Here is an 18,007-nt window from a genome sequence, read left to right as displayed (position 1 = left end):
TTTGAAATATGTGACCAGTTCAGTCATCTGGTTCGTGTCTAAGAATTATATATATGGCTGGTTGGCGTGCATAATTTGGGGCAGCATCCTCCTAACAACTGTTTGATGATTCTTCGACAGGAAATCTGGCTGCATTAAATTCCTTCCTTCTGGCTCCAGAGATGTCCATCTAAGCAGCTAATGGCTAATAAGACTAACAGAGGAACAACAGGGTTCACAGGAAAGAGAATTCAACTTGACATTATAATTATTTGCATTAGAACCTTGTCTCTGTCCATCACCAGCAGACCGACTTTAATACTGGTGGTTTCTAAGCCTCTCCCGTAATCTGTAAATCTGTAAGATGTTGAACAGATATAAACTTGATTCATATATAAGTTATTATTGGTCCAATACTATACTTTGACAATACTATCAAATTATGGTATTGGACCAATACCATAATTTGATGATCAGTTACTCCAGAAATGAGAAGACAACAATAATATGGAAAATGTTAAACACTCTGTGTCTGGGATCCTACCAGTCTAACTAGGTGTAAAACCCTGCTCAGCAACTAATCAGTTGTGTAATCTTGAGCAAGTTTCATCATTTTTATCTTTTATTTATCATTAAACAGTTCAAAAATACTCAAAATAGAAGGCCGGGATTAACTAAAGTGATACACTATCACCAGCTTAAGTAATTTTCAGTATTTTGCTAATATCCTTTCATCTCTCCCAACACTTCCCCCGCTCCGAGGTATTTTAAAACACATTTGGGCAAGCTGTTGTTTTAAAGATCTCTGTGCTTCAGTTTTCTCATCTAGGAAATGAAGATTATAACATCGAATTCATGGGGTAGCACTGTACTGAGTATTCCGTACTATTATTATTTATGATGGTACCTATGCACACCTCCCCCTCTGACCGGCTCCCTTCAGCTACGCGCACCCGGTTCAGGACAGAGGTTGTTTAACAAAAGGCCTGGAAGAACAGGAGTCCTGCGTCGCTAAGACTGCGAGCACCCTCTTCAGGCCACCCTCCTTCAGAACAGCTCAATTTAAGGAGGAAGTTTGTCCTTCGCAGGCTCTCGTCGCCACGCGTAAAAATGAGGGGCGGGAACAGGAAATGGGTTGGGCCGAATTCCGGGCGCCGGGAGGCTGCGGAGAAGATCCGAGAGGGTGGCAGCTGGCAGCCGTTAGCGAGAGCTGAGATGTTCCGGATCGAGGGCCTTGCGCCGAAGCTGGACCCAGAGGAGATGAAACGGAAGATGCGCGAGGATGTGATCTCCTCCATACGGAACTTCCTCATCTATGTGGCCCTGTTGAGAGTCAGTAAGTACCCTCCAGGCTGTGGCCGCGAGACGCAGGGAGCTCGCCGCCACCTGCCCACCCGGCTCTGGTCCCACCGGCCTTGTGGGGGCCTTGGAGCAAGAGCTAAGCAGTTGCGAGGAACAAGAGCTGTGCACGCTGAGGGCGGCGGGCGCAGGCGGGCAAGGCTTAGGATTTACGGGTCGGGGCGGGGGGGGGGGACCGAGTGCACGCGGCGAGCCGGACCACGAGGTTAATCACTCAGCCCCTCCTTAAGGACGATTGAGTTGAAAGAGCCTCTAAGGTTTGCGGGTGCGATCCCTAGGGTCGGGAAGATCCCCTGGAGAAGGAAATGGGAACCCACTCCAGTATTCTGCCTGGGAAATCACGTGGACAGAGAGCTAAAGTATCGGATGAGACTTGGCAACTAAACAAAACTAACTTCATCCCCAGGAGCAAGCCCCTCGTTTTGCAAACAGAAAAGCTGGTATCTAGAGTGGAGCAATAGCTGGCTCAAGGTCATTCAGCGATTCAGTGAATGATCTTGACCTAGAATCCAGAGTTCTTAACTGACTGCCAAGTTTCCTTCCATTAGTGCTAACCTCTGAAATCCAGATTTTGTTCCTTTTATTTGTAAAGAGGGTGAAATAGGTGATTACTTTTTTTTTTTTTTCTTAAGAAGAAGAAAGGATCGATAGAGTTAATGGTAATACCTGAACATTTATTTGATTTTTACGTTTGGTAGAAAATATTTGCATTGCCTGATCTTGGCCTAAGTCTCTGTATATCCGCTTTGCAAATAAGAACTCCATTTTCAGAAGGGCCTTTCGCCAAGTAGTAGAATTATAGGCACACGGTACTGGAGCTAGATACAGTTTTATAGATCAGTGCTCTAGTTTTACTGATAGGAGTCTCAGAAGTGAATTGCCCCTGTTGCTAGATTTCTAGTTCAGTATACTTTTTCTTTGTTCCTTGTTCTGTATTATTGATAGGTCTGGATAGAGAGGCAGAGTTGATTCAGATAAATGGCGACCATACCACGGTCATCTTGTGTAAGGCTCTGGGCCTAAGGCCAGAGTTCTTGAGGTCGGGTCTCTTTTACTCTGTCCTTCACTGTATGTGGTGTTACTCTGCTTCCCCAGGAGAGGGAGCCCTTGGAAAAGGGAAACTACCAAGTCATTTTGCTCCTTCAACAGCTTGCAACTCTCAACTTGCTAATTTCCTCCTCTTGCCTTTTTTTTTGGTTGACTTAGTTGCCAATGAAACATTTGCTGCTTTTCAATGACCTTTGTGTTTGAGACGAATCAGTTTAAAAACAAAACAAAAGAGAATACTGATCCTTGAAAGTGACAGTGAAGTCGCTCAGTCGTGTCCTACTCTTTGTGAGCCCACCAGGCTCCTGCATCCATGGGATTCTCCAGGCAAGAATACTGGAGTGGGTTGCCATTTCCTTCTCCAGGGGATCTTCCCGACCCAGGGATTGAACCCAGGTCTCCCGCATTGCAGGCAGACACTTTAACCTCTGAGCCCCGAGGGAAGCCTTACCACTTTTTAAATTGAGATGTAATTTGCATGTTCAGTTTATTGGTTCTTTGTGTAGTCAAGAGTTGTGCAACCATCACCACAATCTATTTTAAAACATTTTCTTCCCTTCTGAAAGAAACACCATGCCCATTAGGTGTCATTCTCCCATTTTCCCCCTTCCCTAGCCCCTGGCAACCACTAAGGGACTTTTTGTCTTTAGAGGTTTCCCTATTCCAGATATTTTTTATAAATGGAACTGTACAGTATATGACCATGTCTAGCATAATGTTTTCAAGGTTTGTCCATATTGTAGCATGTATCAGTATTTCCTTTTTATTGCCAAATACTATTCCATTGTATGGATATACCACAGTTGATCCATTCTTTTGATGACTGTTACTTTTTTTTCTGATAAGAATTGGGTTTTTTTTTTAAGTATTTAATGTATTAAATACATTAATAATATTGTGTAATCATCACCACCATCTCCGGAACACTGTTTCTTTCGTAAAACTGAACTCTATAGCTGTTACACAGTAATTCCCCATTCCTTGCTCCTCCTAGCTGCTGGCAGAACCCCCCCATCCCTTTTTTTTTTTTTTTTTTTAAAGGAACCACTATACTGTGTTCCATAGCAGCAATACCATTTTTATACTCATAGCAACAGGGTACAAGAGTACCATTTTCCCACATCCTTGCCAAGTTTTTTGACAGTAGCCATCCTCGTGGGTGTGAAGTGATATCTCACTGTAGTTTTGTTTTGCATTTCTCTAATGATTAATGATGCTGAGCATCTTTTCCCATGCTTATTTTGGCCACAGCACTGTTAAACAAGACAAAAATATCACTTCTTTAGATCCCTATGACAGCACTTCCTTGTGTGCTAAACGTTTTTATCTACACCACTCTCCTCATAGTAACTGAAGTAGGACTGTATCAGATGTGAACTGAAGCACACAAATAATATATGACTAATCAGTGGGGGAACGAACATATGTGTCTAGCTTTCTGGATCCTTACTTCAGTGTTTTCCCCCACTCTCTGCCTTTCAAATGTGTTTTTTTAAAGTGAGAAATGCCATTTTGTTCCTTCCAGAGTTTTGTTCCTTTGACAGTAACATCACAAAGTAAAAAGTTGTCATTTGAAGGAGGATTAGATTTCTTCTGTATGTCCTAAGAGGAGAATTACATGAAGAAAAGATTTTGTATAGTGTAAGAGTGAACTTTATAATACTTGTAGCTGCACGACAGTGGGATGGGCTCCCTTGAAAGACAGCAGTTTGCTTTTACTGGGTGCACAGGCCAAGGCTTAGCCATCATTTGTTTGAAAAATGTGTTGAACTGTAAAATTTATCTCCCAGTCCTGTAATTCCATAATGTAACTTATGATGATCTGGATCTGAGAACAAATTCTGGGTTTATTTTCCTTTCAGCTCCTTTTATCTTAAAGAAATTGGACAGCATATGAAGAGTGGGTGTCACGTGTGAATGCATGGTATGAAGAACCTGGTTACAGTTTCTTCTCCTATCTGGAAATGAATAGGCCCAGAAAGATGTAAGAGACTCTTCGACTGAATGGACATAAAAATTCTACTTGTTAAGAACAATTTTGGCGCTGGTACCTGACCTTTATAGCTAAAACTCTTTGGCAAGTATGAAGAGACGTTTTACAGTCATAGTATTCCCTTATACCTGTGATATCAGCCTCAATGAATGTGAGTGTAATTGTACATCATGATGTCAAACTCCGTTTTCTAGCAAGTATGAATTATAAGGGAATTATGTCTGCAATGGCCCTGTCTTGTGAGTCATTTCTGTGTACTTTTTTACTTCTGTTTGGAGTATATTTGTTGAAGAATTCCTCTCCGTTAGTTATGTTTTATGGAAGCCAGCACACAAACATGTCGTTTAAGCACGGGACTATTAGTCTATATTTTTAATAAGAAAAATAGGGCTTTTATTTTTCTTAACCCACATTTTTGCTGCAAACAAACAATCACTGGTGAGACTACTGTAACACTGAGACTATTGCAAACCACATTGAGTTCCTCCTGTTTGGGACTGGAGAATTTGCTAGTCCTGATAAAATAACATGGTTCTATTCTTAAGCAGTCTTTATGAAAGGCAGCATTACTGCTTGAGGCTGAGAATATGTAATACTACCAAAGGGGAAAATGCTGTATTTTTAAAGTCAGGCAGTTCTCCAAGTTTGTTGGGAGAAGGGGAGAGTCCTTAACTTTCCTCCCAGATACCATGACATTCACCTCTTTTTCAAGAATTACATTGAGTTTACCTTTCTGTCTGTAAATAACAATTATGTTGTTACTTTATGATTTTTCTGTTTTAGATGTTGCCTGCTGACTTCTGCATGTGAGGATTATGTCTCTTTCCTGTCCTTACCTCTGTCTCTCACACATCTCATTTCTGCTTCCTTTCTGTGTACTTATTAGTGTGATTTTCATTAGATTGATTTCATTAGGACTCCAAGCACTGTTTATTGTTGCCTTTTCCTGCATATCCTTTTGATTTTCCTAGGCTTAGTTTTCTGAACTTATCACACTAAATCAGCTAAACTTTTTGCCATGTATTTAAATTGCTCGGTGTTCAGTGTCATGAGGGGTGCTGTTTTGTCTTAAGTCTTTCCTGCAAAAAGGGCTTATTTGTGGCAAGCTGAATTTGGCTTATGGGACACCTGCTCTAAAGTACAGGGCAGAATCTGGCAAAGTGTGAAATAGCCTCCAGCATTACAGAACTGTCTTGTTAAAGTGAGATGCTTGTTCTCTTGCAGATATTTATAAGGAAGATGATCTAACATAAGGTCTGGCCTTTAGGGGCTTCCCTGGTGGCTCAGATGGTAAAGCGTCTGCCTGCAATATGGGAGACCTGGGTTTGATCCCTGGGTCAGGAAGATCCCCTGGAGAAGGGAATGGCAGCCCACTCTAGTATTCTTGCCTGGAGAATTCCATGGACAAAAGTCCCAGAGATTAATAACTCATTTATCAGTTATAGTTTCTATTATATGCCATGCTCTTGTGCCAGAAGCTGGGAATGGACAATCATGGGACTGCCATTTTGGGGTCTATAATTCACCAAAGGATGCCACACAAATGGATATCTGAAGGACCTCACCTTGCTGCTGGTTCAGATTTGAAGGAATAACTACATTTATCTTATGGGGAAAGGGTAAAGAAGGGGGAGCCAGGTAGGAATTGATTAAGGTATTCAAATCATATTGATCCAGAGGAGTTCAAAATTGCTTACTTAAACCTAGATGCAATGTGGGGCCTAGATTTGAAGGGAAGGTCAAAGAGGATGGAATGAGCAGACTAGTACATGTTGATTCGGAGGAATGTAATGTAAGGGAAAGAAAGAATTCAGGGAAGACTCCGGAGGTGCAGGGAGTATCTTAGATTATCTGGGTGGACCCAATGTAATCACACGGGTTTTAGAACAGGGAGAAAGAAAGCGGGGTCAGAGATGTTACAACAGAAGCAGAGGTTGGAATGATACGGCCGCCTGCCAAGGAATGTGGGCCGTCTCTGTGTTCCAGAAGCTGGGAAGGGTGGGGCACAGATTTTCTCCTAGAACCTCCGGAAGGGCCGCAGGTCTGCAGACACCTTGACTTTAACCCCTCAAGACCTGTTTCAAACTTCTGACCACAACCGTAAGGTAATTTGTGTGGTTTTAAGTTTGAATAATTTATTAGAGCAGCAGCAGCAAACCAATACATTTATACCACTCCTCCCTCATTTCCTGTATTGTGGCCTCATCCTCTTCAGAGCTAGGGTAAATCCCTTATCTGTTCCACCCTCTTTGGCAGAATTTTATTATTCACTGATCAGGCTTGAAGTACTTTCTGGTCCTGGATTATCTTTTCCTTATAAACTTCCTCAGCTGTGACCATGGCTTTATTTACCATCTATCTAGCAGAAAGTCCCACTGTTTATTTCAAGTTGAAGTGTTGGCCATGTTTGGCTATCCATCTGCCCACCTAACAACTCCATCTCAGGTATTTTCAGCTTGGCAGGTCCAAAACTGGACCCAGTACTTCTCACGGTCCAGTACTTCTCACTTGAAATTTTTTGCTCAAATTCAGTAAATGGCTTCATCAACATAGCTGCTTAAACTACAAATTAGGGAATCTTCCTTGAATCTTTAATTACATCTCCAAACCCCCTCTTGCCATATGAGATACATACTAACAGGTTTGGAATTTAGGACAATAGTCATTTTGGGGTGGGGGCATTCTGCCTACTACTTTAATAAAGGTTTAGATTTGGTGGGGGAAAGTTGAAAGTGTCCTCCTGCCAAGATCTGCTTTCTCTGGAAAGTCATTTTCAGACCTCAGCCTTCCTGAATCACTGAACCCCACAGCCATAGCCTAGATTTAGATTTGATTTCTTTCCTCCACTACAAATAGTTCAGCCCCACTAGCCCCTCTCATAATGTTTATCCTGCCCCCTCATCGCTGTGCTTCACCACCTCCATGCCTCAGCTCACTCCACTAGCCAGTGTTGTGATCATTCTTGCACACACCTTCAAATCTCTTCCCTCCCTGTGGTGTCAGTGTACTTGTCTGGCAAAACCCCATCCTGGTTAAATCCTACTCTCTGCAGCTGAATTGTCTGGAAAGAAACAAACACCCTGACAGGCTCTACCTGGAAAATGGTGACTGTTGAACCTCAGCTGGGTCCTGTAGAACCACTGCATTTCCTTAGTTCGTTCTAGTCCACTAGATAGACATGTGACACCTTCTCGGACCTCTAGGATCTCCCCTTATCTTCAAGCTCAGGTGACGGTGTTGCTGCTGCTTTCCCCGAGAAAATAGCGGCATCCAGAGGAAAGCTCCCATAAATGACCCACCCACCAGTAGCTGTACCCTCCCTCCCATTAGGAAAGTCAAAGCGTTAGTCGCTGAGTGGCATCCAACTCTTTGCGACCCCATGGACTATAGCCCATCAGGCTCCTCTGTCCATAGGTTTCTCCAGGCAGAGATGCAGGATACACGGGTTTGATACCTAGGTCAGGAAGATTCCGGTAGGAAAGCCCTCTCCTATTTAAGACCAAACTCCTCAGTCCCACCTGCATCAGCTACCTGATGATCATGACCCATCAAGTCTCTTGGATCATTCCCTATAGGATTCAAAAGGGCTGTGATTTCCTTTGACTTTTAAAAAAGCCCTGTTGCACATTTGTTCCCCTGGAGGAGATGCTGAAATTTTGTACGGGAGGTTTTAGGGGAAGTATTTGGGGGGATGGGGAAGCACTTCTGAGAGCAAGTGAAACAAGTTTGGGAGGGAGGAGAAGTTGAACTGTGGTGCAGCTGCAATAGGTTGATTAGCCATGCAGGACTATCCCAGTTTAGCACGGAAACTTCAGTCCTAGGCAAGCCAGAATAGTCGCCTTGGTTGAAAAAGCAGCTTCAGTCAGTCCCACAGGTATCTGATGCTAGATGGCCCTTCAGAGAAGTCCTGAGCAAAGCCAGAGGGCAGGGCCTTTCTGCCCTTGCATTGCCTAGCCACCGCACAGGGGCTGCTGGGCCGGTGTACTATATGCAGGCAGCTTCCTTCAGCTGAAGGCATCTCCTGAGGGGGATGCAGCTGTGTGGTGTCTGTAGCCAACCTTTATAGCTGCTGGCTGATCGAGTTCCTTCATCCAAAGTTGAAATCTGGGTGGTTCGGCATGGCATCCACCATAATCCTCTTGAATCCTCACCCCTCTCCGTCTTCCATCCCATTTCTCTGCTCTCAGTTAAATGCTTCAAGAAGGCTGTTTCTATTTTCACTCCTTCCTCCTGTTATCTCCCGAACCCATTCCAGTTAGGTTTGCATCCCCACCAATCTTTTGAAACTGCTCTTGTCAAGGTTAACTAACCTGTCTTGCCCTTTCAGCAGTATTCAACACACTTCCTTACTATTTTAACCACCTTACAGGCCTTCTTGATTTTCCTTTTATCTACCCTTTCTGTTCGACTCACCCATCCTTCCTCAGATTCTTTTGCTGGTTCTTCATCTTTAACCTCTGACACTGGTGGTGTCCCAGGCTTCACTCCTCGGTCCTCTTTATTTACAGTAGAGATTCTGCACTGACTATTGGTTTTCCTATCTGATCTTTTGGCCCAAAATACCTTTCCTTTCTTTTCAGTGGAGAGGAAAGTTCCTGTTCTGAAAAACAGAATCCTTTGGTTTCGTTTTCCAAAAAGATGTGTATCACTAACGTGACCTTTTGAACTGTTTCCATTAGATCAGCTTGTTGGTTTTACAGCTAAGGTATATATAGTCATCTGACAAGGACCACAGTTGACCTACTATAACTTACTCTACCCCAATTTGTATGTTTATTTAGGAGGGAAGAAAGTAGCTAAGTGCACATATGTTTGTGATACCAAGAGACTGAAGACTACTTTTTATGGGACAGTGTGGAAACATAATGAAGACTCCTGCTGGGTGTGATACAGCAGTGGGAATGTACGTGATGCTCTTCTTCCCCAAATTCAAATTGCATTGTCTCTGATTATCTGAGCTGACAGAAGAAAAACAATATATAAATTACTTGAAATAATAAAGATATTGCAAAAAAAATGTTTAGAAATGTGCTAGATGAAAATTAGAACCAGGAAATGATCTAATGAATTGCTCATTTACCATCATTAGTAAAATTCAGTATCTATATATTTTCGGTATACTTTTGAATAAAATTTAATAAGCTTTGTATTGAACCTTCACATCAATTATAGAATTTCACTCAACTTTTGTAATAACCATTGTTTTCATTGGTCACAAGTGTAAGACATGGATTCTTTATTGAACATAAAAATAAAAGTGTAAGTTAAACCTTAAACCTAGTAAATCTTGAGAAAATCATTCTTAGTAAAATACTGTTGTTAGCCTAGTGAAACAATGATGCTGGTAAAGAAGCTGAAGAGAAGGGCATTTAATTTAACATCTACTTTTTCCTCTAACCAAACCCTCACTGTTGTTAGCAAGCATTCTACTGCTTAGAAGTTCATCACCATGAAAAGAATTCGTATTTTTTACTTTATTGTCCCCTAAGTTGCAAGGTGCTTATTTATTCCTGATCTGACAGAAAGCACTTAAAATTTTTTTCAGCCTGTTTCCTTAAGCATATCAAATTTAGACCCCTGTTAGTAATTTCACTTTTCTTGAGTTTACAGTGACTAGCAGAGGAAGAACGGGGTGGGGGGGGGGGGCGGGCGGAGTGCCAGAAACGGTGCTAGATACTGTAGGCTCAGATCGCCACTTATTTCCTTCCTTCCAATTCCATATGTAAATAAGAGAGTGAAATAGCATATTCGTAATACTCATTTCTTGGTAGGAAAAGGACTCTTAGGATAAATATGTCTTCATGTTTATGGGTAACTGATGTTTTTTTCACATAAAATTTTAAGAGTCAGTGGATACTAGGCTAGGTGTCAGGTACTTGGGAATCAAAGAATGCATACTAGGGACAGTTTTCATACACAGATGCCTCTTGCCAAAGGAGAGGTTCAAGTATAATAGGGAAAAGAACACTGGCAGTGTTGGGCACCGTGTGCAGAGGGCTTTTCCAAAGCAGGCTGCAAACCACACAAGAAGCTTTTAAACAAAGACCTACTGAATCAGAACTGCTATGGATGGAGCTTAGGAAATCTATTTTTTAAAGCAACCAGTGGCTTTCAGACACTGCCTGTTGTCTGCTGCTGCTGCTGCTAAGTCGCATCAGTCGTGTTCGACTCTGTGCGAGCCCATAGACGGCAGCCCACCAGGCTCCGCCGTCCCTGGGATTCTCCAGGCAAGAACACTGGCGTGGGTTGCCATTTCCTTCTCCAATGCATGGAAGTGAAAAGTGAAAGTGAAGTTGCTGTCATGTCTGACTCAGTGACCCCATGGACTGCACCCCACCAGGCTCCTCTGTCCATAGGATTTTCCAGGCAAGAGTACTGGAGTGGGGTGCCATTGCCTGTTGTCTAGGCCTCCAAAAATATTCCCAGTCTCCTTGGTGGAGGTGTTCACATTCACAGATACTGATTTATTTAGTGACTACAGAGGACCAGGCACTGTGGTGGGTGAGGAATACAGGAGAGAAGATTTCAGTCATTGTACCAATCCATAAGAGGCTTACAAAATAGCAGGGGAGTTGGATATTACCTAAGTTCATCAATAATTAAGTCATTATGTAAACTGCTATGGAGTAAACTAACGTGGCTGTAAGAACATGGAGTAAAGGAGCCCTGGCCTTCTGGGATGGGGAAGAAGCAGGGAGGGTTCCCTGTGGAAGTGACGGATTTGGATGAATAGGAACTGTCCACATAAAAGTGTTGGGGGGAGGAGGGGTCGAAAAAATGCTAAAATGTATGTGTTAAAGAAGACTGTTAAGTGTGACTGAAGTGTATTAAGCACTGAAGAGCGAGAAGACCTTTGATTCTTTTAGGAACTCCTGTTGTTTACTGTGTTTTCATACTTTAGTCTTAAGAAAGAGATCCCATCCTGACATCTGCTGGCTAGTATATATACTGCAATTCCAAGTTATACAACACAAGAAAGCCTCAGTAACCATTTTTTAAAGGCTACAATAATAAATTATAAATAAAGCACCAAGATTCTTCCCTACTCTATTATAGACGTCACCCAGGAGACGTGAACAGTTGCTACTTGCGTGCACTCAGTATTACAGCTATGCTTAGATGGTGCCATTTGCCTGCTTTTGTGCAGGTTCACAAAAACAAAGTACACACTAAAAGTTGAAGCGACTTGTTGCTGAGATGTAAACACATTACACAATCACTTACACACTCCTTTAAACACAGTACCTTATGAAATATTTTCAGTTATAATAAAAGGTTCTTAAATTGTCTTCAGAAACACACAGCTGACTTTAGTCCAATAAGCATTCTGCTAAACCTAAAGATCTGCTCTAAGCACTTCTGATTATTTTCACCTGTTTCTCAGTCACATGAGTAGTATTCTCATTTTCCGCTTAGGCCTATAAAGGATAAGAATACAAACAAATTTTAATATTACGTGAACAACTACAGTGATGCTGCTACATTTGAAACTATGTTCCCTTGGCAGCTGCCTCCCTGTGTGACTGAAATATTCAACAATCCCCTGACATTAAAAGATAAATTTGGTGAATAAGGGGTGATTCAGAGACATCAAAATGTAATGCAGAAAAATGTGGGCTGTTGAAGAGTACAGGTTTATGTTAGGAAGGAACACTAGAATCAGTTCAAAGTCCTCAGTTCTATTATGTGACTCTATGAGTCAGATTTTTTAACTTGCGAACACCAAAATCCAGTTTTGGTAGATGTAAGGAGGAAAGTAATTCATTATAAAGGATTATAGGTAGCGTCAGCCTGGAGACTAGGCAACTGGAACATCCCCCTTTGTCACTCCATGCAACTGGTGCAGTGAGGACGCCACCTTTGCTGAGGATTAGATGCCACCACTTACTACCAAGCCACAGCTCCCTGGACTATCATGGCAGCCAGTATTGCTCAGAAAACATCTTGCTGCATTTGCTACAGTTGCTGTAGAGAATTACTCCAAGATACAACTTTGTTGTATCTCTGATTCCAAGTCCAAGGGATATTTATAGCATCAGGGTCACGTGGAAAAGTAAAGAAAAAAATCAGTTTCAGCTTTTGTAGTGAAAGGCATGCTCTGATTGCTAGCAAGTTCATAGGATGGGGAATTCCCAAATGGAGGCACGAGTTCCGATACTGGACAGCCAAAAAGGAATGACAGATGTCTACTGTATTGACCCTGGACAAATCACTCGGAGCCTCACTTTTCTATAACACAAGGGAAATAACGTTCACATGGTTAAGGCGATGATGTAGGTGTACTTACTCATTTTACAATAAATACCAACTATGTGCCAGAATGCAAAGATGCGCAGGTCCTTTCTAATCTAATGTAGGAGAAAAACCAATACACATCAAGTGGTGGGATAGAGGCACGCATAGATGAGGTGAGGGCAGAAAGAAGAGGGGACTCAACTGCAGTTTACAAATGATGTTCTTGTATTTAAGCACATATTTAAAAACAAAATTTCCATGTGGCAAGTGCTGTTTGTACCAATGAGAGAGACAGCATGCTCTTGTAGAAAGCTGTTGCACTCCTTTGAAAGGCTTAACTGTTTCATAGAAATGCCAAAACAATAATGTTGGCTGGCACAAATCCAGAACCTCAGGCTTTTGACTGCTTTTTGACAGACATCAAGACTGCCAGTTTCATACAATGGGACACCCTTCAAAGGATTAAACATGTTATAGCTTTGCCCGAAGATGATGAGTTAAATCATCACGCCCATTGTAGTGTGATGCAGTCTGAACTTCTCCGTTCTGATCTGACCTAAGTCAGAGTGGTCTGCTATTTGTATCTAGCTAGTGTGTACAACTTTGACTTTGCTTAAAATAAATTGTTGGCCTTAGGCTTACGGTGCGTGTGTTTTTGTGTTTTTCTTTCCATTTATAAAAGAAAAGCTGCATGGTAACTCAGGACTCACCCAGAATCTGTAATAATAACAATTCATCATATGGTATTAATAGATGGAATATATTTTTAGAGAATACATTGTATAGAACTAAGGACTGAGATATGTCAGTAGTATCACTGACATCAGCTATTTCAAACCTCAGTATGGTGCAATGATTTGTTTTTCACAGCATTCTTACATTCAGTTCAGATCAGTTGCTCAGTTGTGTCCAACTCTTTGTGACCCCATGGATTGCAGCATCCCCAGCTTCCCTGTCCATCACCAACTCCCAGAGCTTGCTCAAACTCATGTCTGTCAAGTTGGTGATGCCATCAGCCATCTCATCCTCTGTCATCCCCTTTTCCGCATATCTTCAATCTTTCCCAGCATCAGGGTCTTTTCCAATGACTGTTCTAAGCATCAGGTGGCCAAAGTATTGGAGCTTCAGCATGAGTCCTTCCAGTGAATATTCAGGACTGATTTCGTTTAGGATGGACTGGTTTGATCTCCTTGCAGTCCAACAGACTCTCAAGAGTTCTCCAACACCACAGCTCAAAAGCATCAATTCTATATGGTGCTCAGCTTTCTTTATGGTCCAACTCTCACATCCATATATGACTACTGGAAAAACCATAGCTTTGACTAGATGGACCTTTGTTGGCAAAGTAACATCTCCGCTTTTTAACATGCCGTCGAGGTTGGTCATAGCTTTTCTTCCAAGGAGCAAGCCTCTTTTAATTTCATGGCTGTGGTCACGATCTGCAGTGATTTTGGAGCCCCCCAAAATAAAAGTCTGTCACTGTTTCCATTGTTTCCCCATCTATTTGCCATGAAGTTATGGAACCGGATGCCATGATCTTAGTTTCTTGAATTTTGAGTTTTAAGCCAGTTTTTTCACTCTCCTCTTTCACCTTCATCAAGAGGCTCTTTAGTTCATCTTTGCTTTCTGCCATTAGGGTGGTATCGATATTTCTCCTGGCATCTTGATTCCAGCTTGTGCTTCATCCAGCCCTGCATTTTGCATGCTGTACTCTGCATATAAGTTAAATAAGCAGGTGACAATATACAGCCTTGACGTACTCCTTTCCCAATCTGGAGCCAATCCATTGTTCCATGTCCGTTTCTAACTCTTGCTTCCTGACCTGCATACAGATTTCTTAGGAGGCAGGTCAGGTGGTCTGGTATTCCCATCTCTTGAAGAATTTTCCACAGTTTGCTGTGATTCAAAGGCTTTGGTGTAGTCAATGAAGCAGAAATAGATGTTTTCCTGGAATTTTCTTGCTTTTTCCATGATCCAGCAGATCTTGGCAATTTGATCTCTGGTTCCTCTGCCTTTTCTAAATCCAGCTTGAACATCTGGAAGGTCTTGGTTCACGACTGTTGAAGCCTGCCTTGGAGAATTTTGAGCATTACTTTGCTAGCCTGTGAGATGAATGCAATTGTACAGTAGTTTGAACATTCTCTGGCATTGCCTTTCTTTGGGATTGGAATGAAAACTGACCTTTTGCAGTCCTGTGCCCACTGCTGAGTTTTCCAAATTTGCTGGCATATTGAGTGCAGCACTTGCACAGCATCATCTTTTAGGATTTTAAATAGATCAACTGGAATTCCATCACCTCCACTAGCTTTGGTTGTAGTCATGTTTCCTAAAGCCCACTTAACCTCACACTCTAGAATGTCTGGCCCTAGGTGAGTGATCACACCATCGTGGTTATCTGGGTCATGAAGATCTTTTTTGTATAGTTCTTCTGTGTATTCTTGCCATCTCTTCTTAATATCTCCTGCTTTTGTTAGAATCACATCATTTCTGTCCTTTATTGTGCCCATCTTTGCATGAAATGTTCCCTTGGTATCTCTAATTTTCTTGAAGAGATCTCTTATCTTTCCCATTTGTCGTCCTGTTTCTTTGCATTGATCACTTAGGAAAGCTGTCTTATCTCTCCTTGCTATCTTTGGAACTCTGCATTCAGATGGATGTATCTTTCCTCTTCTCCTCTGCCTTTTTTTTTTTTTTCCTCAGCTATTTGTAAGGCCTTCTCAGACAACCATTTTGCCTTTTTGCATTTTCTTTTTCTTGGGGATGGTTTTGATCACAGCCTCCTGTACAATGTTACAAACCTCCATCCATAGTTCTTCGGGCACTCTATCAGATCTAAAACCTTGAATCTATTCGTCACTTCCACTATATAATCATAACGGATTTGGTTTAGGTCATACCTGAATGGTGTAGTGGTTTTCCCTACTTTCTTCAATTTAAGTCTGAATTTGGCAATAAGGAGTTCATGACCTGAGCCACAGTCAGCTCCTGATCTTGTTTTTGCTGACTGTATAGAGCTTCTCCATCTTTGGCTGCAAGGAATATAATCAATCTGATTTTGGTATTGACCATCTGGTGATGTCCATATGTAGAGTTGTCTCTTGTGTTGTTGGAAGAGGGTGTTTGCTATGACCAGCGCATTCTCATGGCAAAACTCTATTAGCCTTTTCCATGTCTCATTTTGTACTCCAAGGCCAAATCTGCCTGTTATTCCAGGTATCTCTTGACTTTCTGCTTTGGCATTCCAGTCCCCTATGATGAAAAGGGCATCTTTTTTAGTGTTAGTTCTAGAAAGTCTTGTAGGTCTTCGAGGTTCTTAGGTTAGATTTATGTAGTTGACATTTTCTTCCAAAATCCAGAGGTCTGTATCAAAATATCTTTTGATCTCCATTTGGCTGACACACAGGCATTTAAAATTTAACAAGTCCAACATTGAGTTCTTGACCACCCCCCTACCCCCACAGATATGTTCCCCTTATAATAATAGTTCCTGGATCCTGGAATGTGAAGTCAAGTGGGCCTTAGGAAGCATCACTACAAATAAAGCTAGTGGAGGTGATGGAATTCCAGTTGAGCTATTTCAAATCCTGAAAGATGATGCTGTGAAAGTGCTGCACTCAATATGCCAGCAAATTTGGAAAACTCAGCAGTGGGCACAGGACTGCAAAAGGTCAGTTTTCATTCCAATCCCAAAGAAAGGCAATGCCAAAGAATGTTCAAACTACTGCACAATTGCACTCATCTCACACGCTAGTAAAGTAATGCTTAAAATTCTCCAAGCCAGGCTTCAGCAGTACGTGAACCATGAATTTCCAGATTTTCAAGCTGGTTTTAGAAAAGGCAGAGGAACCAGAGATCAAATTACCGACATCCACTGGATCATCGAAAAAGCTAGAGAGTTCCAGAAGAACATCTATTTCTGCTTTATTGACTATGTGAAAGCCTTTGACTGTATAGATCACAATAAACTGGAAAATTCTTCAAGAGATGGGAATACCATACCACCTGACCTGCCTCTTGAGAAACCTGTATGCAGGTCAGGAAGCAACAGTTAGAACTGGACATGGAATAACAGACTGGTTCCAAATCGGTAAAGGAGTACATCAAGGCTGTATATTGTCACCCTGCTTATTTAACTTATATGCAGAGTACATCAGGAGAAACGCTGAGCTGGAGGAAGCACAATCTGGAATCAAGATTGTGAGGAGAAGTATCAGTAACCTCAGATATGCAGATGACACCACCCTGATGGCAGAAAGTGAAGAAGAACTAAAGAGCCTCTTGATGAAAGTGAAAGAGGAGAGTGAAAAAGTTGGCTTAAAGCTCAAGATGCAGAAAACTAAGATTATGGCATACGGTCCCATCACTTCATGGGAAATAGATGGGGAAACAGTGGCTGATTTTATTTTAGGGGACTCCAAAATCACTGCAGATAATGACTGCAGCCATGAAATTCAAAGACACTTACTCCTTGGAAGAAAAGTTATGACCAACCTAGATAGCATATTAAAAAGCAGAGACATTACTTTGTCAACAAAGGTCTGTCTAGTCAAGGCTATGGTTTTTCCAGTTGTCATGTATGGATGTGAGAGTTGGACTATAAAGAAAGCTAAGCGCCAAAGAATTGATGCTTTTGAACTGTGGTGTTGGAGAAGATGCTTGAGAGTCCCTTGGACTGCAAGGAGATCAGCCCTGACTGTTCATTGGTAGGACTGATGTTGAAGCTGAAACTCCAATACTTTGGCCACCTGATCCAAAGAGCTGACTCATTTGAAAAGACCCTGATGCTGGGAAAGATTGAGGGCAGGAGGAAAAGGGGACGACAGAGGATGAGATGGTTGGATGGCATCACCGACTCAATGGACATGGGTTTCAGTGGACCCCAGGAGTTGGTGATGGACAGGGAGGCCTGGCATGCTACAGTTCATGGGGTTGCAAAGAGTCGGACACGACTGCACGACTGAACTGATACTGATAATAGTTCACAAAATAGCATTTTCATGGGTCCTGTCACATTAAGCTAAAAGACTGGGGAATCCCCCTAGTCTCCCCTATCAAGCCTTGAGGCTGACTACCTCAAAACAGTTCCTTGAATCTACTTCCATCTTCACTACCATCACTCCAGTCCAAGTTTTAACCAATCTCCATGCTTCCACTCTTATTTTGTCTATTATCCACATAGTAGCTGGCACACTTCTTTTTTTATTAAGGTTTGGTCTGACTCTTTGTGAACCCATGGACTGTAGCCTGCCAGGCTCCTATGTCCACAGAATTTTCCAGGCAAGAAAATGGGAGTGGGTTGCCATTTCCTTTTTCAAGGGATCTTCCCCACGACTCCTATCACACTAAAAAAGGGAGGGGGGGTCTCAAATCACCCATATCCTTCACCCCTTCTTT

At 42.1% G+C, this 18,007-nt stretch overlaps 1 protein-coding gene across 2 annotated transcripts; it reads left to right on the top strand.

The window, feature by feature from the left end:
• Positions 1,110 to 9,643, top strand: TOMM5 (translocase of outer mitochondrial membrane 5). Of its 2 annotated transcripts, XM_005683883.3 has the most exons (3): positions 1,110 to 1,315; positions 4,248 to 4,309; positions 9,160 to 9,643. In XM_005683883.3, the coding sequence occupies exons 1-2, from the start codon at positions 1,195 to 1,197 to the stop codon at positions 4,280 to 4,282; spliced, it is 156 nt and encodes a 51-aa protein (XP_005683940.1). In that variant the 5' UTR covers positions 1,110 to 1,194; the 3' UTR covers positions 4,283 to 4,309; positions 9,160 to 9,643. The 2 variants fall into 2 exon arrangements, with proteins under 2 accessions (XP_005683940.1, XP_005683939.1); XM_005683882.3 differs by lacking the exon at positions 9,160 to 9,643 and having other exon boundaries at positions 4,248 to 4,605.

The sequence above is a fragment of the Capra hircus genome, chromosome 8, assembly GCF_001704415.2.
Source record: "Capra hircus breed San Clemente chromosome 8, ASM170441v1, whole genome shotgun sequence".
Classification (NCBI taxonomy): domain Eukaryota; kingdom Metazoa; phylum Chordata; class Mammalia; order Artiodactyla; family Bovidae; genus Capra; species Capra hircus.
This window is presented reverse-complemented; position numbering and strand designations above follow the sequence as displayed.